This window comes from Paramacrobiotus metropolitanus, unplaced genomic scaffold, assembly GCF_019649055.1.
Source record: "Paramacrobiotus metropolitanus isolate TYO unplaced genomic scaffold, Prichtersi_v1.0 Parri_scaffold0000006, whole genome shotgun sequence".
In the NCBI taxonomy this organism is placed as follows: domain Eukaryota; kingdom Metazoa; phylum Tardigrada; class Eutardigrada; order Parachela; family Macrobiotidae; genus Paramacrobiotus; species Paramacrobiotus metropolitanus.
Window position 1 is genome coordinate 3,117,570 of NW_026570226.1, and position 27,325 is coordinate 3,144,894.

General features: G+C 44.1%; 5 protein-coding genes across 5 annotated transcripts; 4 read left to right on the top strand and 1 right to left on the bottom strand.

The window, feature by feature from the left end:
- The first annotated feature begins 3,618 nt into the window (after positions 1–3,618).
- Positions 3,619–5,948, top strand: LOC129581743 (interferon-inducible GTPase 5-like). The gene is made up of 4 exons (XM_055472962.1): positions 3,619–3,638; positions 4,163–4,372; positions 4,423–4,967; positions 5,367–5,948. Exons 1-4 carry the CDS (start codon positions 3,619–3,621, stop codon positions 5,807–5,809), a joined length of 1,218 nt encoding a protein of 405 aa, XP_055328937.1. The 3' UTR covers positions 5,810–5,948.
- Positions 5,949–10,107: 4,159 nt separating this feature from the next.
- LOC129581932 (interferon-inducible GTPase 5-like) lies at positions 10,108–12,917 on the top strand. Its single transcript, XM_055473240.1, has 2 exons — positions 10,108–11,108; positions 11,903–12,917. The coding sequence occupies exons 1-2, from the start codon at positions 10,166–10,168 to the stop codon at positions 12,343–12,345; spliced, it is 1,386 nt and encodes a 461-aa protein (XP_055329215.1). The 5' UTR covers positions 10,108–10,165; the 3' UTR covers positions 12,346–12,917.
- Positions 12,918–18,288: 5,371 nt separating this feature from the next.
- LOC129581989 (uncharacterized) lies at positions 18,289–20,652 on the bottom strand. The gene is made up of 5 exons (XM_055473336.1): positions 20,418–20,652; positions 19,962–20,282; positions 19,726–19,801; positions 19,253–19,666; positions 18,289–18,958 (listed from the first exon to the last, which is right to left on the bottom strand). The coding sequence occupies exons 2-5, from the start codon at positions 20,167–20,169 to the stop codon at positions 18,649–18,651; spliced, it is 1,008 nt and encodes a 335-aa protein (XP_055329311.1). The 5' UTR covers positions 20,170–20,282; positions 20,418–20,652; the 3' UTR covers positions 18,289–18,648.
- Positions 20,653–24,733: 4,081 nt separating this feature from the next.
- On the top strand, positions 24,734–25,477 carry LOC129581744 (interferon-inducible GTPase 1-like; the record flags this gene model as incomplete). Its single annotated transcript, XM_055472963.1, has 1 exon — positions 24,734–25,477. A coding segment is annotated over one exon (744 nt), but the record flags the coding sequence as incomplete, so codon positions are not given.
- An 86-nt stretch (positions 25,478–25,563) lies between these two features.
- LOC129581996 (uncharacterized) lies at positions 25,564–26,853 on the top strand. The gene is made up of 2 exons (XM_055473349.1): positions 25,564–25,635; positions 26,035–26,853. The coding sequence occupies exon 2, from the start codon at positions 26,037–26,039 to the stop codon at positions 26,475–26,477; it is 441 nt and encodes a 146-aa protein (XP_055329324.1). The 5' UTR covers positions 25,564–25,635; positions 26,035–26,036; the 3' UTR covers positions 26,478–26,853.
- Positions 26,854–27,325: the final 472 nt, after the last annotated feature.

Consider the following 27,325-nt stretch of genomic DNA (forward strand, 5'->3'; position numbering starts at 1 on the left):
TTCCGTTCAGTTCTTTCCACAGTTTCGTTTTTTTGTGACGAAGATTTGCGATTTCTCTATTTGAATGATTTCTGTGTAACTTATTATCAGGGCGTTCGACACTGTACTCCTTCAGCCTGCTTGCTACTGTTTCGACGAGAAAATCAAAGTAAGCGCCGGAGGTGACATTTTCGGTGTTCCATGTCACCGCCAAGACGTTGTTAACCGTGTCCCTGACAAATGACGTTGCAAGTTCATCTTGGTGGCTGTGTCTGACCGGCACCGACTTCCGATATCTACTTTTTTTGGAGGGACAGCTTTTTGCTGATAATGGAATACTGATGTTAACGAGGAGCGGTTGGTGGTCAGAAAGACTTTCGTCAGAAATGGCAAAGTCTTGAAAATAGCTGACATCTTTTTGTTGTACAAGAACGTAGTCAACAGCCGACATTCCGCAATAAGTGTGACACGTATAGGCTGATGGAAAATTTTTGCCGAAAGATTTCAGTCCGTTCAGAGGGGTTAAAGAAAAGGTGTTGCAAAATTTTATAATTTCTTTACCACGCGAATTTATCTGTTGGTCTGCGTTTGAGAGGTTAATGTAATCAATTTTTGAATTATCTGTAGTAAAAACTGGTTCTGACATCAAAGGGCAGTTTTCGCCGATCCTTCCGTTCAAGTCACCACACAGCACGAAAATCTGATTTTCGGTGCATCGTGCTGCCATCTCATGCATTACGTCAAAATAATTTTTAGATTCAGGGTGCAGACATGAGTTAGTCGGTGGGATATACACTGCCATCATGTTCACCTGAATGATCGACGTTGGATGATGGATGATTACATTAAGAACATCGTCATGTTCCATAGCGCAAGGTTTAGGAGAAATTGTCAGTGGCTCTTGAACGAACACCACAATCCCTCCTCCTCCAAACGATGCTCTACTTTTGGACACTGAGCTGTAACCGTTTAACTGGAAAACTGGTTCGTTTTTTTTCAAGTGGGTTTCCACTAGTACAATTATTTCAAATTTCGAAATCAGTGATGTGAATTCCTCATAAACGTTCTCCAAAATCCGTTTTAGGCCATTGACATTCAGATAGAAAATTCGTAAAAGAGCAGTTTTGCAATTCTGTATCTTCCCCGTGCTAACAGTTAAATCCTGTGAGAAATCAGGTAGTGCGGCAATCAAATCATCCCTATCGATACTCCGAACAGGAACGCTAGCATTATCGACTTGGTTGTTAGGGCAAACCACATTCAACTCCGATTCACGCCTGATTGGCTCACATTCTACTGTTGTTTTCGGTTCCGACAGCAATTGCGCAACTGACCTTTCTACTGTTCTTACTATCCGTCTTTCGTTAAGCTTATCGCTAGGATCCGTAAATTTGGCAATGTATGTCGATGCAATAGGTACTTCTCGGAGCATCGTTATCGGAGTGGGACTGCAGATGTCAAAAGAACAACTGTGTCCGAGTGCTGCTGAATTTGGTTCGCAGAACTCAGCTTTTGTTAAAATATTTTGAACTTCACAGAGACCTACACTAGGTACGTCTTGAATTTTCAAATTCATGACATTCTGAAAAACTTTTTCAAAAAAATTATAATCTGTCTGATCAGTTGTTCTGCTCAGTTTTTTGAGCGGAAGAAAACACGCGTGACCTTTTGACGGTAAATGTCGGCTGCTGCACATTTCTTCAAATCAAATGCAGTATGGGGATTGTTAGGTTTCACACAGTTATTACTGATGCAGTTGTTGCACACAGGCACGAAAGCCTCCGTTTTGTCGCATTGTTTAGTGTCGTGATCGCTACCGCACTTTCCGCATACAGCGCGCTGACTTGCACAGTTTTTTGCAATATGGCCGAATTCACAACATTTATAACACTGGACTATGTGTACGTAATCAGTAACTTTACACGAGCGCCAACTAATCCCTACAAATCCACGGTTTAGAAGAATACAGCGTGTTTCTTCGTCGACTTCGATAACAAAAGCGCATGTTCCTACGTCATCTCGGTGGCTTTGCAACTTTTTTATTACCCTGATCTTCTCCGACAGACCGGTAGTCCTGATTTCGTCCAGAAAGCTATCGGTTGTGTGGTATTTAGGTACGCCGCGCACGATCATTCTCGGGTTTTTCGGTTTCGTTACTCGCATGCCAATCTCACCCTGATGTTTTTCAAATTCAACCCGTGCGGCTTCGGTTTCTTCTGCACTGTCGAATGTTATTACCACTGCCTTACCTGCACCTGTGCGGATACCGGAGGGTTTGAACGGCTGCTCTTTAGCAGGCATGGTCCGATTCAAAGTCTGTCTGAGGCTTTCCATTTCGTTGGCATTCAGTCGTGAATCTTTCGGGACGTTGTTCTCTTTAGGTTTCAGAAGGAGTACATGTTTTGTTACCGATTGCTTGGGTGCTGTGGCAGCAGCGGCGGCGTACGTAGTAGCAGACGGGTTTGGCTTCACTGACATCAGCTGTTGAATCTTGCGCTCTTTCTCGGCAATCAGTTCCGTTTGCAGATTGATGTAGTGATCCTTCAATAGGGACGGGATTTTCATCAGCGCATCCTTGTGAGTTTCAAGAACCTTTCCGACATTGGAGGTTTTGGTCGACACATTGTATACTTCTTCCAGAATATGGGACAAAACATTAGTCAGTTCGACAAATGAGAACTTGGATACATCTTCGTTCTCGTTGTTAGTATCGCCGTCACCCATGATGATATTTGAACGATATAGCAAAGTAAACGAACTACATGACAGATACCATAAAGGTCACCACGATGAATCAATATCCTGAATGTATCCCACAGTCTTCAAACCGCTAGTGCTCCACGATGAGCTCTGACAACCGAACTACTGGGATTTGGTCATACGGGCACGTTGTGCATCAGCTATTGCGGCAACTTAAAAACCAATAAAGTTATGCGAATGGGAACACACTGGACGTCGGCAACTGGTTCAGCCCTTCAGGGCACAGGTCATGGCAACCACACGACGTCTGACAGTGGTCGCTCGCCTGAATAGGAAGTACACTAGGAAGTACAGACCTACAGACTTACTAGGAAGTACAGACTTTTTGAAAAAAGAACCGCCAAGTTTGTATCTGGGGTTGACTGATGCGGCTGTGTGGTAGTGTAATCAAAGGATTCTTACACGTTTAAGAATTATTTTCTTACTTAGCTAGTTATATATGACCAATATAACGGCCAAGCAGGGTTATTACAACATAGCCTCGATTACATCTCCGCTTCTTCTCTGGCCTCAAGCACTGATGCGGCAGTTAATTTCCAGAGACAAACATTGTCGAATTTGTGGTTTTCTTGTCTTCATGGCTCTACGCTCATTTTATGATTTTTTTTATTTCTGGATTTCTGCGCACATGAAAGTGAAAATGCAGTTAGGAGTGAAAGTTCAGAAGCTCCCCAGCGATCGATTCGCTGCCTTACCTTCTCCAATTTCCTGTAGCTGATATGAATAATTATAGCGTCGGGGAGCTCTGCTACACAACTTCTCGTATCCCGATGTCAATAAATCAACACCGAATTCCGAACCATGTAATCTGCTAGTTACAGTACATAGAATAAATAGCCTTTGGCGAGTTAAAATCCATCGATCATTTCTACAATTGATATGGATGTCAAAATCCGGACGTTAGTCATACAAAGCGCAGTACGGCGGTAGCTATCTGTACAACACCGATAAGAACATAGCGAACCCAAATTATTACGGCTATTGCAGCAAAAGGCTCATTTACAATACACCATACTGCCAATTTTTAAGCCAGCTAGCTGGTGAGGAATGTACAGACTGTAGCACAATAGTTTACCAACTGTTTGCTCTACAGCACTTTCTGTCGAAACGACGGTACTTCACGCCACACCTGGTTATGCGGTGTCGTTGTTCATTTTATCTTTCTTCTATGATGACTCCTACAGAGTACAAGAATACAGTCTTTCGGCATGGTGAGTAAGCACACACTATCCTTATAAAGGAGAACAGCGATATATTCCTGTCACAACTCTGCGGCATTTGTGTCCTAATACCGTTTTAATATTATGCGTTCTTAGTTCTTGTAAAATGAATCAAATTTTGGAAAGCTTGTCTTTGCTTACGAGTATAAACACGGCGGAAGAAGAAAATTCGCAAATATCGGCAGTGGCCAATTTTTGTCCAGAAGACGTGAAGGAAATCGAGGAAGCATACCGGGAGGGTGGAGCCGCGTCGGGTTTGCCCGCATCCTGCAGGAGCGCAATGACCGTTGGAAAACCGTGCCGCTCAACATCGCCGTCATCGGCCAGAGCGGCGTAGGCAAGTCCAGCTACATTAACTGCAGTCGGAATATCACCGCGGAAGACGAAGGAGGCGCGCAGGTCAATATTGTGGAGTGCACGGCGGAAGTGCGGCCTTACGCCCATCCCGACAACCCCTTGCTAGTGTACTGGGATTGTCCGGGGTGGGCACCCCGAAATTCCCACGAGAAACGTATCTGGAAAACATTGACTTCCAGCGTTACGATTTTTATTTACTCCTGTCCAGCAGTCGCTTTACCTACGACGACCAATGGCTGGCGACCGAGATCGGAAGGCTCGGCAAACGATTCTTTTACGTGCGCACGCAGAGCGGTGTGGACGTGGATAAGCAGCGTAAATCCCATCCGAGGACAACGGCTAGTCAGTCCGATGACGAGATCCTGCAGAAAGTACGCGACGATATTATCAAGAAGTTGGAGTTGTTCAAGGTTGAAGAAGGGAACATCTTCCTCATCGACAGTTACGAACCCGGCAAGTTTGACTTCTGGAAGCTGCAAGACACGCTGTTGACTGCTTTGCCGGATTTGAAGCGTGAGGCCTTTCTGTATTCCCTCAATCCTATGGGCATGCTCAGCAAGAAAATCCTCCAGAAAAAGGTTGAAGCTCTTCGAGGCCGTGTATGGAAAGCGGCACTGGCTTCCGGTGTTGCTGGCCTCTTACCAGTACCGGGTAAGAGTTTCGCTTTCGCACAAACAGCAAGTCATAACTTATTACTTAATGACAATGTATTGTCCAACATATACAAATACAGCCGATGTTCTTAACTATGGACCGTAGTAACGCTACTACGGTCCATATAGGTAAGAATATAGGTAAATGTTAATTGTGCTAAATAACGGTAATTACCAAAAAAACCGCGCAGGTGCTCGATCGGTGTGCCGACATTTACGCCACAATGATCGATCCGTGTGCCGATACTATACGTGCAGAGTAGACATAAGCTAGCTACGAAATTAAATTAAAAACGGTGTAGCCGGCTTCCGATAATTCTACCAAATACCTGCTCTCTTGATAGGTTCACTAAGCTCAGTAATTTCTCGAAAATAAGATAACGCCAAAGCATTACAGGGATGTCCGCCGCATTCGACATCGGCTTAGTAATAAGTGAGAGCCGCTTCTATCAGCAACAGCTCGGCCTGGACCAGCAGTCGTTGACGACAATGGCCCAGACACATGGAGTAGATTTGGCCATATTGGAGAAAGCGGTGGCTTTGTGCATTCCAGGCGTGATCACCAAGGACTTTGTGGTCTTCCTTGGCAAGGAACTGTCGACGGAGGCTGCTGGCCAGGCGGTGGAAGAGCTGCTCAAGTTCATCCCGTTTGTCGGATCACTGCTGGGGGCGCCAATCTCTTTCGTGCTGACCCAGCGTACAATGCTTTCCATTCTCGGCAGGATGGAAGCCGCCGCCAACCAGGTCATCGACATCTGCGTCAAGAAAGCTTATCAACAGGCGCTCCAGGAGACCCGTCAAGATTGTCAAGACCTCAGAAATAAGAAGCCGACATTCTGAACTGTAATCTAGTGCATCCTCTGCTTATTTATTTAGCTTGAATTTTTTCTGTCTTATTTGTTAGGTATCTTTATCTAAACATTAACTGGTCTTACTGCGTCGCTGCGAGCGTTTGAGCTGTAAAAATCATCGCTTTTTATCGTCTTTATGCCTTTTTATATAAGCTCTTGTTTTTTGAATGGATTGTAGGCGCAGTTTTGCGTACTTTATGGTTTTATGAACTTAGGCACTTGAAGCCGCTTCTACCAGAAACAATGTGTGTATCGTTCTTGTTTTGTGAAGCAATTCTTTCTAGCTGGCAAAACATTTCGTGGTCTTCGCCGTAGCATATACATACTGTATGAATACGCGGTACACCTGTTTGCATTTAATTTTATGGAATCTTGTTTGACCTAGCTTATCACAACCGGATATTCCGTCAAAGTATACAAATGGTGTGATTAAAAGTTACACATTCTGTATTCTTGTGCAACTAAACTTGTACATTACATTACTAGTCAGCCGTAAACACTACTACAAATGAGTCCAGGTGGAATTCTCAAAGCAACAGGTCAAAAAAGTTGAAAATTAATCGAATACGAAGGCGTACTGTCATGTACACATAATTTGCGCGCACAATTTGCATGGAATTCCAACAGTTTTTTGAGCCCATGAATTTTCTTAACAAAATGTTCTGTGCTTTTGGCGACACAAAATTTTTCAGTAAGAATTTAAGTGCTTTAGTTTTTTTGCATTGTACATTTGTCTGCTGGAAGCGAAACGACCAACGCGATGGCAGGAAGAGTTACACAGGTCTTAAAATTCATGTGATCGAGGTTCACCAGTGTGCTGCTGCAATCGCTTGCCGACTTCCTTCACTAGAGCGGATGCCGACGGTCCCCATGGCCCGATTGTTTCGAAGGCTAACAACGCGAAAATGTATCTGCCGTCAAGAGGCGGATACAGACTGGTCATCCTGTCTACGGCCTGGGCAGTGGCGGATCCCGCGGCTGCCGAAGGGGGCTTGTTAAGTGACGGACTATCACTACCAGCAGACTATCAGTCCATTGCAAGCCTTCCCTGGCATAGCTAGCTTTTAGCATAAGCATCGCTATAGTGGGCATAGTGTGTGATATTAATAAAGGTCACTATCATACAGGTGCGTTGCCTAATCCTTATAGGGAACACATAGGTAACACGTAAAGGTCACCGTCAACCTGCACAGGTAGCACACAAGTGGCGCTTACAAGAGATCTTTACATTGCGACACAGTCCGTCGTGGCCGCACACGTCAATTTGCTTGCGGTATTTAGCACATAAGTGTGTTTCATAGATAACTGCGCCCAGCCTAAGCCCAGAAAGAAATGTTCAGTGTGGTAGCTCTCCCAGCCGATTGGGCTTCGATTCCTTCTGCATCCAGATTAGTGTCGCTGCTGCTTTCCGGTCACCCGCTCATGGATGCCACCAACGCACGGGAATTCTGGAATGCAAAAAGCGGTCAGCTGAGCCTCCTCAAACCGAATTTTCAAATGTCGCAGCGAGCGTGGGATGTTTCGATCTGCAACGAATCGCTTTCAGCACTGTTTAGCGTTTTTCGCAAAGATGAAATTAGCAGAACCCGCCTCCTTGCTCAATCGACACCGGAAGCTGGCATCTGGTTAAACGCCTCGCCCTCGGTACACATCGGTAATTTCCTCGATGATGAATTTTTTCGCACGCCGAATGAAAACGCCGCCTCTGCTCAGCGGGAGAGTCGCCTTCCTCCAGCAAGGGTAGTCGTTTTTTTTCGTCCGGACACGGGACATTGCATGAAGTCTGAAAACACTCACGCATGACTTCGTCAATCTGATAAGGAAGTTGTGGTTGCTTCCATGAGTTGTGTCACGACTTGAGGTGGCGGCATAATAAGTTTATTATGAACCGCCACTGAGAGTACAAACAACCAACTGATTGTTGTCAACAGGACAACAAGGGCATGCTGCTATCGCAGTTGCCATGCTGGACGAACAACACACAGAGGTCACTAAAGAACAACACATTCTCGTGACATGTGTGCCACTGTCCCACGCCACAAGGTGGGACACTGCAACATATAAACACTCTTAAGGGCACCGATAACCTTTAAGAAGGAAGACGGCGTGGTGACGTGGCAGGAGCGCCAGTCATGCTGATACCATCGTTAACGTAACGGCTTTCTCCACAATAGCTGGACAATGTCGCACTTGTTAAAACGTGTAAACCGGGATACTTTACCAAAAATCCAACCACAACTTCTTTCTGTGTTATTTTATCCGCCGCAGATGTACAGCTCGCACTTCGCCTCGTTCACACTTGAACCGATTACCCGCTCCCGTTCGATAATCGGTCAAATGCGTGGAAAAACTAGTAACTCTTCGTTTACCTTCACTTTACGCTCTCTCTAGCGGAATCCATTTTCCTCCTGTTACTCCCCATCGCAGCCATATCCCACATTATCGAACCACGGCATCTCAGCCAACTGCGGTACCAACTAGGTGTGGCCGACACGTATTTCGGCGTGATGCTACAACGCGCATATCGGCTGTATCAGTCTGAATCGCTGGATGTCAGTGGAATTCCCCGTTGTTATTGAAATCGTATCAGTTATTCGACCATCGCGGGTATACTGTTCGCCATCTGGACATACTGCATCGTATTCAATGCCGCCATGTTCGCCACCTTCAGGCAACTGGTCGTGTCGCCTTGCAGTTCCACGGCGTATTTTGATTATCGTGCGACGTGGTTTGCCGATTGCGTGGTAGGCGGACTGATTGTAACCATTCTCTTAGCTGGCGTTTCACAGGCGCGAATTATTTGGATCGCCACAAAATCTCGGCAGAAGGTTTGGGAGGAAATACCGAACTTTTCGTCGCAGATCTAAAGATAATATGTTGATGGGAATAATGGTAAATCTCTGGGGAATAAGAAATCTCTGCCGGTGACCTTTCGGATGGTTATCGCTGGATCGATTATTGTGGTGTCGGCGGCGCTGTGGCAGTTTCCAATCGCGCTACTGCGTTGGACGGGAAACAGCCAGAGATCGGCATATGCGATTTTGGTGCTGGTATTTCATTCCCAACATATTGTGTCGTTGTGCGCTTACATGGTCTTTTATCCACAATTTGCGAAGACGGCTAATAGGATTGTGCATGACATGATGAGACTGATAAGATATTAACGTGCATCTGTGCACACACTGTCATAATCGTCGTTGGCGAGAAAACCATAGATTACAGCCATCGAGTTTTTAAATGAACGCGAATACTGCAATAATTTTGCGAGCTCTGCATGGACGCTTGGTCACCAGTTTTCATGTCTGTATATCAAGAATATATAATCTGTTGACTGACTAATATTCAGCTACCGATCGGCAAACGGAGACGGCCAAACCGGACAAGGGAATCTATAGCCAAGACACATCAACAGTTCTCAAAGTAGTAAACAAGTAAACAAACGATACCACTAACACGGGGTGCCTGCAAAATGATTATTAATTTGTGGAATCCTTAAGAAAGGTCTAGCAATACTAGCAACTTCTACTGAGATTTTTTCGGCGTCCGGTAGCCATAATCGTCTTGAAAACGACCATAACAATTAAGTACTGCATGATCGCGAAATTAAGAGACACTTTTTATCCATGCTGGTAATTATTGTATTAACTACCACCATGAAAAACGGTACTTTCGAAATTTTTAATGGGTTTCCACTGAATTACATCGCGCAAAAATAATAAAGTTCCTTGACATCATTGCCGTTCAGCTAATTTAAAAGCAAAATACACATCTTTTGTATTATACGGTACTGTCTATATTCTGCACCGCTCTGTAGTACAGATTATAGGTAGTATTACTGACAGAATACAGATCAGTAATATTGACCCATATCGAATGTAAAGAACGCAAAGTTAAAAAAAGGTGTGACAATGCTTGACAAACGGAGGAAGTTGCTTGCTCGGTCAGTATTTCTTTTTGCCATATGGGTATGAAGAACCGAGGCGCCGGCGTGTACTTCCAAAAGGTGTGGAGATAAGATAGCGCTAGCCACAATTATAATAAACTGTCTTATAAATATTTACCGTAGAAGAATCCTTCGCATTGCATCATTGGTATACTATCGAGCCCTACCTAAAAAGATACAACAGCTTATCGGCTACTGGGCTACTTTCGTTCCAAGCGACGACCGCTTATCCGATGACAGTGCCGCAATATTCTGATTGCTGCTTTTGGTGAATTGTTCTATTACTGTCCGGGATGCTTGTACGATCGTACTGTGTGATGAGTCAAAACCCTTGCGTCAAAAGTAGGCTGCCAGCCAAATACAAACCGCTGCTCAGTTGCGCAGTCCAATTCGGTACTTCTTATGCGTAACGCAGCTAATCAATGCACTTTTCCGTACTGTCTTAGTCTCATCGTAATTACTTTTGCATTTTCTTCTCCTCGTAAAAATATGGCGGGCGAAACTAACTGGGAAAAACCAACAGCAGCCGATTTTTGTTCCAACGACACGAAGGAAATTGAAGAAGCCTACCAGCTGGGCGGAGCAGCTGGATTCGCCCGCATCTTGCAGGAGCATAATGAGCGATGGAAGACTGTGCCACTGAATATCGCCGTCATTGGCCAGAGCGGAGTCGGCAAGTCCAGCTACATTAACTGCAGTCGCAATATTACCGCGGAAGACGAAGAAGGCGCACAGGTGGATATTGTGGAGTGCACGGAGGAAGTGCGCTCCTACGCCCATCCGGACAATGCCCTGCTGCTGTACTGGGACTGTCCCGGTGTGGGTACTCCGAAATTCCCACGGGGAACGTATCTGGAGAAAATTGGCTTTAAACGCTATGATTTTTATCTGCTCCTATCCAGTAGCCGCTTCACCGACGACGACCAGTGGCTGGCGGCAGAGATTGGGAAGCTCGGCAAGCGATTCTTTTATGTGCGCACTCAAAGCGGTGTTGACGTGTTTAAACAGCGCACATCCCATCCGAGATCAACCGTTGGTCAATCGGACGACGAGATCTTGCAGAAAGTCCGCAAGGATATTGTAACGAAACTGGAATTAAAAGATGCCGAACAGGATAATATCTTTCTCATCGACAGTTACCAGCCGGCCAAATTTGACTTTTGCAAGCTTCAAGACACTTTATTAACGGCCTTGCCGGATCTGAAACGCGAGGCCTTTCTGTACTCCCTCAGTCCCATGGGCATGCTCAGCAAGAAAATCCTACAGAAAAAGGTCGACGCTTTGCGTGGTCGTATATGGAAGATGGCGTTAGCATCCGGTGTTGTCGGTCTCCTACCGATACCAGGTAAGTCGCGGAATAGTTTGTGCAGGCTATAAAAGCGCGGGATGTGCATTAATGTACTACTGCGCAGCAGCTGCGCAGGTATGTATATGTCCGGGTAATTTGACATAGTTATCGTTACTGGTACTGGTAGTGGTTTGCATAGTGGGAGTGGCACTGCTGGTGGTAATCTATTAGTAGTGGTCATAGTAATGGTCTCGTTAATGAAAGTATAATTTTTCTAGCCGCTTAGTTCTTTTTGGTTTTCTTAGTTTCTAAGTTTACTTAGATTCTTTTGCTTCTAGATTCGTAGTTGTGCCATCGCGCTTTAATTTTAAACCGAAGCGGAGATTTCCAGAGTCTAGTTGCGACCCAGCTGATCCCCCTTGCGTACGATTCAGCTTAAACACTATAGCGAGATGCACCCTTAAAATGCCACACCAAGCTTCCGCTAAATCTGAACAATCAGGCTGCTCTTGTCTGCAGCCTGGTAAGAAAGAGCAAACAGTCATAACATAATGAACCGCATAGACAACATTGCCCTGATTCCCCTGAATAAGTATTTACTGTAGCGAAAGAAACTGGATTGTGCCGCCAGTAGGAGCGTTAATCGCTTTTCTCTACAGTGGCTGCTGTCCATTGGCTGTTCTGTTAATGAAGATCAGAATCCTAATTTCCTTTAAATTTTACCGACCGCATCTCACGGTCAGATTTATCAGCATCATCTTGATATTAGTGTTACTCCATGCGGAAGCTGTACGCCATCACTTCGTAGTTATACAATTTTGCAGCACGAAAATAAACGCAAAATATTGTAGGGATATCCACGGCATTCGACATCGGGATGGTGATAGCCGAAGGCAGGTTTTACCAGCAGCAGTTAGGACTAGACCAGCAGTCGCTGACGTCAACGGCTCAGACCCACAAGGTGGATGTAACCCTACTGGAGGAGACGGTGGCCTTGTCCATTCCGGGTGTCATCACCAAGGACTTTGTGTTCTTCCTCAGCAAGGAGCTGGCTACCGAGACAGCCGGCCAGGCAATGGAGGAGTTGCTGAAGTTCATTCCGTTTCTGGGATCGCTGGTGGTGGCACCGCTTTCTTACGTGCTGACCCGGCGCACACTGTTAGCCGTTCTGGACAAAATGGAAACCGCCGCTCACAATGTCATCGACATCTGTGTCAATAAAGCTCACCAGCAGGCGCTAGAGGAGACCCGTGAAGATTGTGAGAATCTTCGAAACAAGAAGCCGGCAATCTAGGATGTAATGTAACTAGTTTACTGCAGCTCTGGCACCAGTGAAAAATGTACCATCAGAGCCAGCTTCGTACGACTTCACGAAAACCGGCACACTTCAGCCAACTTCATTCGATGCCCCCCGAAATTGCGAGCGACTAACAAGCATAAGTCAATTGTTACTGCGATCTCCAGGTCACATCATTCTTCTACTCACATTTAAAAAATTGCGTGTAATAATACGTGTATGGTTAACCAAATGCAAAACGCTTGCAGTCTGCAGAACTGCAGGTTAGTAACATATTTATTTGTTAGTTATATAGTCTTATTTCTATTCTTTTGAAACCACTTAAGAATTTTCCACGAAAAGGCCCTGCAAAAGAAGCGACTGGAAAGAAGAACTCGCAAGTGAGCAGCCGACATGCTAAGCACTGACCGTATTTACAGTACTCGTAATGTACATCAAGAATCCATAATTAATCATTTATTCTTGTTATTTTTTCCATTGATTTCTCTGCGCCATGTGAAAATATTACAAAGTGCGCCATTTTACGATTAACCGGTGGCGAGTTTTCTCATCCCTAACTCAAAATTTTATTTAAAAACGATAAAAAAGTACTTTGCCCTATTTAACGACAAAACTGCAAAAAGGGAAACGAACCTGTGGCGGCATCCATTCATAAAGCTTCGAATACGCCCCCGCAAACAGTTTTTGTGCACAGCTGTTACGATGGCTGTCGCTTTTCACTTGAACAGCTTAATTATGGTATGGTCGAACATGCAGACACGAGGTACGAAGTACGAACTTGGTCGCAATAATATGTCTTACCGAGTGGTGAAATAATTGTGTCGCGCAAGGAATAGCAGTACAATGAGCACAATAAGATCAATGGACACCGCTGGCAGAAAAGCTGATGACCTCTACGAAGGTTGATGACTTTTATGGAAAAGTTGATGACCTTTGCAGAAAGGTTTAAGACCGGCCAGCCTTACAGCCCACCTCCCAGTTCTGTTTTTTCCCGTTTTCTTTTGGTTTGGTGCAATTCTCTTGCATTAGAGGCTTTGGGTAAAAGAAGCTCGGCCAACTTCGCCTTTGCCGTCCATTTGCCTTTGCCGTTTCAGTTTGGCTTTTACAATTTTACCTTTGACTTTACCTTTGCCGCCGAAATGCCGTTAGCCTACCAATTTGCCGTTTCAGAACGCCGTGTTTAAAAGCCTTAGCCGTTTAGGAAATAAACTACATAAATAAAAGTCACGCATTACTTGAATTAACTTATGCTGATTAACAATTTTCCTCAGAAACAATTTTTCATACCAGTCAAGCTTGTTCGGGTTCAATCCCTCTAACAAAATACTGACTCTCTCCTCCTATGATAATTTCAATTCTTCAAACCACAGTATAAAACTGTCCACGTAACTGTCCACTGTATCATTTTCACTGAATTTTCGAGCTGACATTTCTCGCCTTATTTCTTGCGACGTGAACGAGTCATTAAAATGTTCCAAAATTTCTTTCTTATAAAAATTTTCCCAAGATTCATTTGGTTTATCTCTTATCAAATTTTGGAACCACACAACTGCATTGCCTTCCAGAGCGGCTAATACTTGGCGACATGTCATATTATCATTCCAGCCATTACAAGTACGACACTGTTCGACTTGTAAAAGCCATTCCGTACTGAACCAGATTTCGTTTTACCGCTATACGACTGTAATTTCATTATTTCATTACGATCAGAACAATTTTTATTTACACTCTGTATCAATTTCATTATTTCCGAAAATTCACCAGTATCTGCAGTTCCATTTACCTGCTGTAAAACATGGTCATCACGTGACCTTCTTACCTGATTCGGACGATTTCCGTCTTCGACTGCATTATTGTGCTGTGCTGCGTTATGACCGACCTGTGTCCTTTGCTGATTTATCCGCTCGATTGCTTCATTATTTTTCACTTGAAATCTTACTTCCTTGACCTGGGTCTCAATACCCGGTACTGACCGATTCGGTTGTACTCCGTACTGCTTAGGTACGTTCTCCCTTTCCACAGGTGATTCCAACTGGCCAACCGGGAGAGTTTCACCCCCGCAAACTTTACTACCACCGTTCGGGGAAAATTCACCCCCGCAAACTTTATATGCGCCGGTACTTCCATTAAATGGGGTTTTTACAGAATTTAGCTGCGAGATATTACTTACATTCATCGCTTCCAACGAATTTTTACCCGAAGAGTCTGACTGCCTGGTATTTTCAACTACCGGCGACCGACTGAATATTGTGTTCGCTGTGCTCAATGGTCTGTCTGCTCCGAAAAGCTTTTCATTACCGCCATAAGTTACTTGACCAAAGACGTGGTTTTGATTAAGCTGATTAAACAAATTATCCATATCTTGCTGGGACCTGCGCATAGACTCTCTCATTTTCATGTCAACATCCTTAAAGTATCTGTCCTTCTGAAAACATTTGTCTTGCCAACTTTGGCTTTCTTTTAACGCCCTTTCTCGATCATGTTCTGCCTGACGCCTTAGCTCTTTTTCCTGAGCTAAACTTAGTTTTAACTGTTCATTTTCCAATGATTTAAGTTCATTCAGAGACTCGCTTTCAGAAAATTCTTCCATTGCCTCAATAAAATCTCGCTCAAGCTCTTTGTTGAGCTTTTCCAGAGAAGCATTATCTCGTGACACCTCTTTCAATTTTTGAAAAATTAATTCATTATTTGCCATAGCCGTTTCTAAATACTGGCTTGTAGTATTTAGATTAGCATGGAGTGATTCTTTTTCCATTTTAAAACCATTCACCACCGACTGTAGAAATTCTTTTTCGTTATTTAAACTGCTGACCATATCGTTTAATTTACTGACTTCAACCTGAGCATTAAGCTGTTGTTGATACACAGCCGCGAAACCTTTCAAACATCGTATTAATGTGCCTGCATTTTTACTTACAACAGAACTTACATCGTACTCAGACAGCGAATTACGGAGCCTTTGCTCGACCTGCCTCACCTCTTGGAGAAACTCGAACCGCAAAGGTTCATAATTATTTTCATACACAATCTGCCTTAACTGTACTTCATTTGAGAAAAACAGTTCCGTTTGAACATCTAATAAATTTTCACCCACTAAACTGTAATTGTTTTGACTCGAGCCTTGCTCCAGCTCAGTCTGATTATCGAGATTAAGTAAGAGATTGCTTACCTCTGTACCTGGACTACCGTCCCATCTTATGACTTTTAGTGCTGCAATATTACCACTGTCGGTGGGTTTAGTGCCACTGACCGGTACGAAAATTTTACTTCTTCCCCACATATCTTCAATGTCTTTCTGCGCGGATGTGCTGCTTCCGGCTGACAATTGTGAAGTTGCCGAAATATTACTTACTGAATTCAAGGTATGAGCTCCTGCGCCTGATTTCACAGTTTGTGGATTTACCAATAATTTCGGATTTGCCATTGACATATTTACCAGCTGTGGATTTACCGATGAATTCGGGTTTACCACTGACGCCGACGGAGTTACCAATTGTGGATTTACCGATAAATTCGGATTTACCACCTGACATGGATTTACCGCCACCGCTGACTGACCGCCTGACTGTCCTTGGAGATTCAGCGGGGAAACGCGGCTTCGGTTTTAGGAACAATGGATGGAGTTGAAAAGTTTATTGAACTCTTTCTGTTGTGATAATTAAGCTTTTTTCATTGTTTGGTTAACTTGCAAATGTTTATTGATTTGTACTCTGCCGTCGTTTGTCAATAAAGTGTGGTACCGCCTACTGACTGCATACTTGGAAAAGAAAGGCTCGAGTTTTGTGCATCACTGGGAGGACCATTTACGAGTGCTCCCAATGGGGCACTATTTTCCCCAGAACTGCCGCTAATTACCGTGGCATTACGAGAACACCAATCTGACATAACCGCTGCGTTCTGTGACTGCGAATTTAGTTTATGCTTAACTGCAATTTTGGCCTTTAACTTCTCTCTGTATACATCAACACGCTGATCAGTTCTGTTTTTCTTCATATCGGATTTTACGTCTGATAATTCACTCATTTTGATTTGCGTTTCAGGCAACCGCGGCTATACCGTACCGTTTGAACGGGTTTTGGCAAGCAAAAGTTGCTCTGTTCAACTGGTTGATTACACAACCAGTTTGTATTACCCACCGACCGAATACAGCAATACCGTACCACTAAGTCGATTAAGTACACCGCAACGATCTGTTTCGTATTACCGCTTTACACGCACCTTTGCGTGCAGAAAGTTACTCGTATTATTTCGTTTACGCTACTGACCTTCAAGGTTTCAGAAGCTTTACTTCGTATTTCTGTGCTTCTGCTACATACCGTACCACTAAGTGGATTAAGTAAGAGCAAACTGCACAGTTCCCACTGGATGACAAATCACCCAGATTGTGTAACCCACGGGCTGACAGAAAAACTGTCAGAACCGTTTCGTTTAAACCCACCAGGCGAAAGACACTGCCTATCGCTGGTTTCGTATTACGTTGTTACAGCATACGCTTAAGTATGCATGTACCACTTGCTTTCGTTACGTTTCAATTTACCACAGCTGACCTTTCAGGTTTCAGCTGTTTATTATATTTTACCGCTAGTTACGCACTGTGGCCGATTTCCAGCTAACAGTGACACTGCGTTAACCCAACACGAGACGGCTATATCCGCTCTGTTGAATTTACCAAAGTTCGAAAATTTCCAAAATCGTAGAGTAGTGGCTTTCCCACTAACTCAGATACGAAAGTTCAATGTTTTGTAAGGTTTCGATTTAAAGAACGGCTAAATCTCTGCGAATTTTCGCACGTTTTACTTACAAATTCCACTCAGCGTTTCCTTGCTGATATTGCCGTTCGTTTCACGAGATCGCAACTGACCTTTAAGGTTTCAGTTGTCCAAATCCAATCGTTGATTTATCGTAGCCAACCTTTGTGGTTTTTCGGCTACTGTACGGTTACTTTAACCAAATTTCACTGTTAAAATGATGCTGCAAATTCACACACACTGGCGGCTTGTCGGCCCACGAATACCACACAGAATAATCAAATGATAATCAGTTAAGTTTTAGAATTATTAGTACAGCTTTCGCTTCAAGGGAGGCCTATGCTGTACGGTCCCCTATAGCCACCCTGTGCCTTAAGGACACTAGTACCTTAAGGGCACACCAGATCAAATGATCAGAAAAGAAAGTGGGATTATTTCACCCGAAGAGAGACAGATGAGAGACAGATGCCCGGGGGCTTGGGCGAGGGAAGAGACCCTCGGTCAGTTTTGTGGGATTACAATACCCTTACTCTGACCTGGACCAATTTTCGATTTACGGTTACAAAAGAAAATACAAAATAACGTACCATCTACAATTTTCCGTAACATCGGGAAAATAAGAACCATCGTTGGGCGCCATGACGTGAATGAAAGACCTAACACAGTGAAGTGGGTACCGTATCCACTAGTCCGACCACGTCCAGTCGGATAGAGCGACTCTGTCTCAAACTGTTACGGAAGATGGTAGAAGATTACGTTGATCTGGTATGAAGAAGGAAAGGAAAAGAAGAAGAGGTCCGGGTCCTGCAAACACGAGAAATACACACACGACGGAGAAGTATACGTTACCTGTCCGACGCTAGATGTTAGCAGAAGCGATAAGAGAAATATCCATCAACCTGGTGATACAGGGCATGAAGACCGAAGAAGAGACCGAAAGGTCACCGGATGCAAGTGGGATCAAGTGGGTAGCCTATTACGTCACGAGACTATCCGAAGATGATAATGCACGTCGACGAAGTAGAGGAATGACCCCTGACAATAGGTGAAAGGTCACCCAGAGGTCAGTTTGAACAGCCTCACTTGGAAAGAGAAGACCAGAGCAAAAGCCTGAAGTTAATCAGATCGAGTGACAAGACTCTACTTTTGTTGGGATTACAACTCTTGACATTTGTGTGGGCGACGAGCGCCTTATATAGCCCTGGGCACCGCAAGTGCTGGCTCTTCGTACGCGCAGGTACGGGTCTGAGAACAATAGGGATATAAACTCTAGCCAATAAGAGACATCTGAGGACACGTGGACTAATCACACCGCTGCATCACTACACGTGGACAAATGAGAACATGAGGTCAACTAATACACTAGAACAATAGGTTAAGCTACGTCATCGAAGCGCGGTCACGTCGAAATGGCAAGTCGCGGTCAAAGTTCTCTGCTGGGGATTTCTGAGAAGTCGACACTCGGAGTCGCGGTCATGACTCGCGTAGAAGATGTAGTAAAGCCTAAGCCTTAGTAGTAGGGGTAGAAGTAGTAAAGTAGTACCGATGTGTACTAAGGGACGCCAGTACACGTCACCTTAGTTGTATTAGCGTGCAGGCGCTCCCACATTAGCTTTTCCAGTTCCGGCAGCAGCTGTATGGACATCGGCCGGTCAATGTACATGCGGAAGGAATAAGCCCGAGTAAACGGACGTGATAGCAGCGACTTTATCCCAGACTTTACTCCCATACGGATATCATAAAAGTGTCGATCGAATTTATAATATCGCTCTGGAAAATCTCCCAATCCGTTCAAGGGCAACATTCTAGCGAAAACTTTGTACTTTATAGCTGGGACGAAGGAAAACGGTAGAACGGTCAATCTGAAAACAGCCAGAGCAGAAATCAAAAAAACAAACGGGCGAAAGCACCTTAGGAAAATTTAACTGAAAAAAATAAGAAAGTTAAAAATTTAAGCAAACCAATTAAGCCAAAAAATCGAAAAAAATCTACCGAACAATAAGAAAACGCTAGAATTTACAAGAAATCACAAGAAAACATAGGAAATATGAGAGAAGTTTAGAATGCATGAGAAAACATGAGAAAATACAAGGAAACTAAGAAAATTTTGAAAACTAGGAAATCTACGATCGATTAATGAATAAACAGTGACTTACGCGGAAAAAGAGCCATTAAATCTGTAAATGGCAACTGCCGGTTCAAAAGCGGCAAGGTGAATTTTCACATTGGCCTTTCCTTCCTCACTGCAATTGTAAAACTTTCGACTTTCCATAACCATAGCAGATAGATCGGACAGTAGTCGGTCCGTTTCAAAGAAACCAGGCGAGGACGTGTTATCCGACAGATAATACGGAACACTATATGGTGCCGCACTACGAAAGATGTTCCCAATGGGCTGCGTAAAGCCTTTTTCTCCAAGTCGCTGCCAGAAAACTTCGGCAGAGGGCGGAGCGACTTTCGGCAGCTCCGCGTAAAATGACCAGTTCTGAGCAGACATACGAGAACGCGCGAGAGCAGATGAAGGGAGTGCGTCCAAAGGAAGAATGTAAAGAATCGTTACTAGAGGTGACCTTTAAAGGAACAGCGGTATTGTTATGCGGTTAATACCACCGCGTTATCAATAAATTACCCATCGCTGGAAAAAACGTCCCAGGTTTGGCCGAACTTTATGATCTGCACACGCCCCGGAGTCATGGAAGTGTTTTCTAGCAAGGAGAACATTTGTCGCTAATATTATTCAAAATAAACAAAAATATTCAAAATATTAAGAATATTTAAAAAAATTGTTTAAAATGCCGGCTATTGGCTAATTCACAGCATTAAGGCATTAAGACATATACAAGTGCATGTTGTACAATAAATTACCAAAACTGGGCGCCCATGCGTACGCCAAGGCTTCTTCCACTTCAGAGACGCTGCGATTGGTCTGTGGCAGTGCGATACGGTGAACACCCATAAATTTCGGAAGATCCAGGAAGTCCCTGAATTTCATAATCCACAAGTCTTCAGCGCGTGCATAGAACACCAAACTTTTGTAGCCGCGAAAATAGGAAATTTTCATGCGGCGCGGCATCTCATCACTTTTTACAGCAGAGTCATTTCTGCTGGTGATGGCAAAGTGATTTGGCTCCTGGTTTGAACCATTAGAGCAGAGATTTAATGTCCCGTGTAATGTTTCGTTCTCCCCTGCAGAAACAAGCGGATTCCAGTCAGATTCAGTCAATAATCATTAAGTATTATTGCTTTACAATAATCCAAAGCAGCATATAACTCAGTTTTAAGATCATCCCCGTAAAAGCATGCAGTTTTAAAAATACATACACAGTTCTCCGTTGAGAATGTGAAGTCATGTGTCATTTGGATAGGGATTTCCAAGAGGATTGAGCTATGATATGGTCTGCAGTTTTGTCGATATCGTCGGAAGTTTGGCCAAAGGCAAACGGTAGTAGAAACAAAACCACTCGCAACATGATCAGTACGCTACGGACAATAGGGAAGATGGAAAAGTGTTTCGACGGATCATGGGTTACAATATTAACTGCTTAGATGAAGTGATTTAAGCGTCCTGACGAAGCTTGTGTTTCTAGCGTGTACGAGTACTTATGTATCCAGACGAAGCATAAAACAGATATCACGTACTGTCTTGGAAACTGGTTTCTGTAAGGATCCGATAATTATGCACAGCGCTGCACAGTGTCAGCGCAAGACTTAGAATACATTTGAATTGTACAAGTTTGTACCAACTACCAAGACGTAAAATTGTTGTTCATATTTTATGATCCCATCAATTTTCCGGTTATGCCGGCTGCTCACAAAATGATGTTTGAAACCGTCCGTTAAAAAACCGTTGTAATCGTGAGAAACCCTGCCGGCAATTGTCAGAAATTTTGTCGACCTATCCGGCTCAATATGTTAATTTTACTGACTTTTCGGGAATTACTTAATTGTATTCAGCAGCTTATGCTGACCGGTTTCTTGTCATCAGTAATATTAACCGATTCGGTTATAGAACTTTCTTCTGGTATTAGGAACATCCTTGCCAGGTAAAGTGTTAGGGAGACTGCGACAGAGTGTCCCTAACTAACTTAAACTTTCTCTGTAAGCCTACTCGTAGTTCTGTTAAAAAGACAGTTAGTAATGGTTTAATGATCACGAGCCACTTGCAAATGGGTCACTTTTTTCTTTCGGCCATACAGTATGGCTTAAGCAAACTAATGCTCCTCGAGCGAGTAGTTGTGCGACCACGAAAGACGTAGACATACGAGAGCCAGTGCCATATACATATTATGCTTTACAACAGCTTTTCTGGGAAAACCAAAAAAGCGTTTTCATTCCACTTATTAGCAGCACTGGTACTTATGTTTGTACTTACTGAGAGGTGGATCCCAGACTAGGGAAATAAGGACAGAATTTTCTTGTTTCTCGCTAATATACAGAGTAGTATACGCACGTAGCCAACCACGTCCTTCTACCTCTGGAGCGTGACCTGCAACAATGCCCTAGCGCGATGCTGCTCTGGTAAGTGCGCCTGAAGTGGAACGATGCCAGTCCCACTGGCTGTTGACAGCACCCCCTTAACGTGCGGCGTAACAATAGCCCTTCCCGCAGCACATCCAGGAATCCGTTAGATTTCTCGAATAAACACCGTTTAAATCTTTTAGCTAGATTAAACTAGAGGACACATAAAAACACGGTATGCCGTACACTTTAGGATATCAGTTTCTCGCTGTCGGGCCGCAAAATCAATCGCAACATCAGCCAACCTGAAAGGCTGTAAGCCGTGGCCGCAGGGGCGCCGGCATCTAATTTAGCTGATTGTCGGCGGCAGCGTTGGATGCCGGCACATTTTTACAATACATAGGCTGGCTTTACATTTCAACCCCAAAGCCCCCAGTACCCGTCTCTGCCAAGCGTTCGATGGCAGCGTTGTTGGGCTTTTGGATAAAATGTAAGTTTTGGCACACTGTACACTGGCACTATCCGTATTCACAGTCGTAGTTACAACTGACTCCGCAGTCCTGCTGCAGATGATTTTGTTTTAAAGCAGGCATCCCTTTTTTTCACAAGACGAAACTATTTTTTCCGACTTCAGTCTGAATTTTTTTTTGCGCTGCATGTGCCGCAATAATCTTAACGTAGCAGAAGCGCAGGATCACCTGCTTGTCAGTTATTTATTAAACGATGGTATGTGGTGGAAAAAGATTATTTTACCAAACTGTACGTATGAAATTCTGATGTGGGTCAATATTATAGTCAAACTTGCGGCATCAGCTGGGTAACGCCATGAACGCAACCCCAAACCGGTCAATGCTCTGTAACGAATATTTCTCCGGGACCACCCGGCAGTGGCATCTCCTGACAACGGGATTTCTGATCGTTTCATTCACCGGTGCCCTCTGCAATCTCATCAATTTAATCACCTTCCTCAGATGGAAAAATAAACAACCTTTCGTCTACCTACACTTATCACTCTCGTTGGCGGAATCCATTTTCCTCCTCTTCCTCCCCATCGCGGCCATATCTCGCATTATCGAACCACGGCATCTCAGCCAACTGCCGTACCAGCTGGGCGTGGCCGACACGTATTTCGGCGTGATGCTGTACAACGCGCACATCGGCTGTATCAGTCTGGATCGCTGGATGTCAGTGGAATTCCCCGTTTATTACTGGAATCGCATTAACTGCTCGATAATCGCGGGAATATTAATCGCTATTTGGACGTACTGCATTATATTCAACGCAGTAATGTTCGGAAAATTTGGGCAGTTCGTCGTGGCACCGTGCATTTCCACAGCGTATTTCGATTATCGAGCGGCGTGGTTCGCCGTCTGCGTGGAAGGCGGACTGATTCTGACGATTGTATTGGTTGGTGTTTCACAAGCGCGAATTATTTATATCGCCATTAAATCCCGGCAGAAGATTGTGGAAGAATTACCGAACGTTTCGTCGCAGCTCTCAGGATATTACGTTGATGAGAATAATGGTAAATCTCAGAGGAACAAGAAATCTCTGCCGGTGACCTTTCGAATGGTTGTCGCTGGATCGATTATTGTGGTGTCGGCGGCGCTGTGCCAGTTGCCGATTGCTCTGTTGCGCTGGACGGGGAACAGCCAGAGCGCGGCATACACCGTTCTGGTGCTGGTATTTCACTCCCAGCATATTGTGCCATTGTGCGCTTACATGGCTTTCTATCCACAGTTTGCGAAGACAGCTAGTATGGTTGCGGATGACTTGAAAAGACTAACAGCGTGTTTTCATTAAGATCATTGTGTTCATTACTAACTAAACATTTGTGGGATTGTTAGAGAATGAAGAAAATGCCTCAGCAGTCAGCATACAAGTAATACGTTATGGCCATACTTTGTTGAGTTTGTTCGCATACGTCACCCTTGCATACTTCTATAAGCGTATTTGCACTGCTTTGTCGTGTTCTGTAGCCAAATGATTTGATAAACCAGATTCTGGTGGTTGTTGTATCGCTAAATGGGCGCTTCAGCAGGTGTATGTCACGATTCACCAGTCAATAAAATTTAATTGTAATTGGGCTCTGATAGTGACACTAGCAACTGGTTCAACCCTTCAGGGCACAGACCATGGCAACCACACGACGTCTGACAGTGGTCGTTCGCCCGATCACACTGGCAAGTACAGACTTTTTGAAAAAAGAACCGCCAAGTTTGTATTTAATGTTAACTGATGCGGCTGTAGTGTAATCAAAGGATTCTTACACGTTTATTACTTAGCTAGTTATATATGAGCAATATAACGGCCAAGCAGGGTTATTACAAAATAGTCTCGATTACATTTTCCGCTTTTTCTATTGCCTCAAGCACTGATGCGGCAGTTAATTTCCAAAGACCAACATTGTCGAATTTGTGGTTGTCTTGTCTACATGGCTCTATGCTCATTTTATGATCTTTTTTTATTTCTGGATTTCTCCACACATGAAAGTGAAAGTGCGGTGCAGTTAGGAGTGAAAGTTCAGAAGATCCCCAACGATCGATTCGCTGCCTTACCTTACCCAATTTCCTGTAGCTGATATGAATATAGCGTCGAGGCGCTCTGCGACACAGCTTTTCGTATCCCGCTATCAATAAATCAACACCAAATTCCAAACCATGTAATCTGCTAGTTACAGTACATAGAATAAATAGCCTTTGACGAGTTAAAATCCATCGATCATTTCTGCAATTGATATGGATGTCAAAATCCGGACGTTAGTCATACAAGGCGCAGTACGGCGGTAGCTACCTATCTGTACAACACCGATAAGAATAAAGCGAACCCAAATTATTACGGCTATTGCGGCAAAAGGTTCATTTACACCATGCTGCCTCTTTTCAAGCCCTACATACCAGCTGGTGAGGAATGTAGCACAATAGTTTACCAACTGTTTGCTCTACAGTACTTTCTGTTGAAACGACGGTACTTCACGCCACACCTGGTTATGCGGTGTCGTTGTTCATTTTATCTTTCTTCTATGATGACTCCTACAGAGTACAAGAATACAGTCTTTCGGCATGGTGAGTAAGCACACACTATCCTTATAAAGGAGAACAGCGATATATTCCTGTCACAACTCTGCGGCATTTGTGTCCTAATACCGTTTTAATATTATGCGTTCTTAGTTCTTGTAAAATGAATCAAATTTTGGAAAGCTTGTCTTTGCTTACGAGTATAAACACGGCGGAAGAAGAAAATTCGCAAATATCGGCAGTGGCCAATTTTTGTCCAGAAGACGTGAAGGAAATCGAGGAAGCATACCGGGAGGGTGGAGCCGCGTCGGGTTTGCCCGCATCCTGCAGGAGCGCAATGACCGTTGGAAAACCGTGCCGCTCAACATCGCCGTCATCGGCCAGAGCGGCGTAGGCAAGTCCAGCTACATTAACTGCAGTCGGAATATCACCGCGGAAGACGAAGGAGGCGCGCAGGTCAATATTGTGGAGTGCACGGCGGAAGTGCGGCCTTACGCCCATCCCGACAACCCCTTGCTAGTGTACTGGGATTGTCCGGGGGTGGGCACCCCGAAATTCCCACGAGAAACGTATCTGGAAAACATTGACTTCCAGCGTTACGATTTTTATTTACTCCTGTCCAGCAGTCGCTTTACCTACGACGACCAATGGCTGGCGACCGAGATCGGAAGGCTCGGCAAACGATTCTTTTACGTGCGCACGCAGAGCGGTGTGGACGTGGATAAGCAGCGTAAATCCCATCCGAGGACAACGGCTAGTCAGTCCGATGACGAGATCCTGCAGAAAGTACGCGACGATATTATCAAGAAGTTGGAGTTGTTCAAGGTTGAAGAAGGAACATCTTCCTCATCGACAGTTACGAACCCGGCAAGTTTGACTTCTGGAAGCTGCAAGACACGCTGTTGACTGCTTTGCCGGATTTGAAGCGTGAGGCCTTTCTGTATTCCCTCAATCCTATGGGCATGCTCAGCAAGAAAATCCTCCAGAAAAGGTTGAAGCTCTTCGAGGCCGTGTATGGAAAGCGGCACTGGCTTCCGGTGTTGCTGGCCTCTTACCAGTACCGGGTAAGAGTTTCGCTTTCGCACAAACAGCAAGTCATAACTTATTACTTAATGACAATGTATTGTCCAACATATACAAATACAGCCGATGTTCTTAACTATGGACCGTAGTAACGCTACTACGGTCCATATAGGTAAGAATATAGGTAAATGTTAATTGTGCTAAATAACGGTAATTACCAAAAAAACCGCGCAGGTGCTCGATCGGTGTGCCGACATTTACGCCACAATGATCGATCGGTGTGCCGATACTATACGTGCAGAGTAGACATAAGCTAGCTACGAAATTAAATCAAAAACGGTGTAGCCGGCTTCCGATAATTCTACCAAATACCTGCTCTCTTGATAGGTTCACTAAGCTCAGTAATTTCTCGAAAATAAGATAACGCCAAAGCATTACAGGGATGTCCGCCGCATTCGACATCGGCTTAGTAATAAGTGAGAGCCGCTTCTATCAGCAACAGCTCGGCCTGGACCAGCAGTCGTTGACGACAATGGCCCAGACACATGGAGTAGATTTGGCCATATTGGAGAAAGCGGTGGCTTTGTGCATTCCAGGCGTGATCACCAAGGACTTTGTGGTCTTCCTTGGCAAGGAACTGTCGACGGAGGCTGCTGGCCAGGCGGTGGAAGAGCTGCTCAAGTTCATCCCGTTTGTCGGATCACTGCTGGGGGCGCCAATCTCTTTCGTGCTGACCCAGCGTACAATGCTTTCCATTCTCGGCAGGATGGAAGCCGCCGCCAACCAGGTCATCGACATCTGCGTCAAGAAAGCTTATCAACAGGCGCTCCAGGAGACCGGTCAAGATTGTCAAGACCTCAGAAATAAAAAGCCGACATTGTGAACGGTAATCTAGTGCATCCTCTGCTTATTGATTTAGCTTGAATTTTAGTCTTCCTTGTTACGTATCTTTATCTAAACGGTAACTGATCTTACGGCGTCGCCGCGAGCATTTGAACTGTAACAATAATCGCTATTTAACGTTTTAAGTCTTTATGCTTTTTTTATAAACTCTTCCTTTTTGAATGGATTGTTGGCGCATTTTTGCGTACTTTATGATTCTATGAACTTAGGCACTTGAAGCCGCTTCCACCAGAAACACTGTATGTATTGTTCTTGTTTTGAGAAGCATTTCTAGCTGGCAAAACATTTCGTGGCCTTTGTCGTAGCATATACTGTAGGTACTCGTACACCTGTTTGCATTTAAATTTATGGAATCTTGTTTCTTTATGGAATCTTTATTTAAATTTATGGAATCTTGTTCCTTTATGGAATCTTTATTTAAATTTATGGAATCTTGTTTCACCTAACTTGTCACAACCGGATATTCCGTCTAAGTACACAAATGGTTGTGATTAAAAGTTACACATTCTGTTACAAGTTTAGTTACACTAGAATACAGTAACTGTATTCTAGTGTAACTAAACTTGTTCATTACATTACTAGTTTACATTACACTTCCCGTCTGTTTGCATTACTGGAATACGTATAGTTTCCGTTATTACTTTGCTTGCATTACTAGTCAGCCGTAAACACTACTACAAATGAGTCCAAGTGGAATTCTCACAGCAACAGGTAAAAGAACTCGAAAAATAAATCAAATACGATGGCGTACTGTCATGTACACATAATCTGCGCGCAAAATTTGCATGGAATTCCAACAGTTTTTTTGAGCCCATGAATTTTCTTAAC

Bases quoted from the DNA above. Each gene is read 5' to 3' on its own strand.
- LOC129581989 (XM_055473336.1), bottom strand. From the start codon at position 20,169: ATGCCGCGCCGCATGAAAATTTCCTATTTTCGCGGCTACAAAAGTTTG. The intron at 19,802-19,961 runs GTAATTTATTGT...TCTCCTTGCTAG, and splicing joins CGCATGGGCGCCCAGTTTTG to AAAACACTTCCATGACTCCG. The intron at 19,667-19,725 runs GTAATTTATTGA...GTTCCTTTAAAG, and splicing joins GACGTTTTTTCCAGCGATGG to GTCACCTCTAGTAACGATTC.
- LOC129581743 (XM_055472962.1), top strand. From the start codon at position 3,619: ATGGATGTCAAAATCCGGAC. The intron at 3,639-4,162 runs GTTAGTCATACA...ATTTTTGTCCAG, and splicing joins ATGGATGTCAAAATCCGGAC to AAGACGTGAAGGAAATCGAG. The intron at 4,373-4,422 runs GTGCACGGCGGA...ACCCCTTGCTAG, and splicing joins GCGCAGGTCAATATTGTGGA to TGTACTGGGATTGTCCGGGG.
- LOC129581996 (XM_055473349.1), top strand. From the start codon at position 26,037: ATGTCCGCCGCATTCGACATCGGCTTAGTAATAAGTGAGAGCCGCTTC.
- LOC129581932 (XM_055473240.1), top strand. From the start codon at position 10,166: ATGCGTAACGCAGCTAATCAATGCACTTTTCCGTACTGTCTTAGTCTC. The intron at 11,109-11,902 runs GTAAGTCGCGGA...AAAATATTGTAG, and splicing joins CGGTCTCCTACCGATACCAG to GGATATCCACGGCATTCGAC.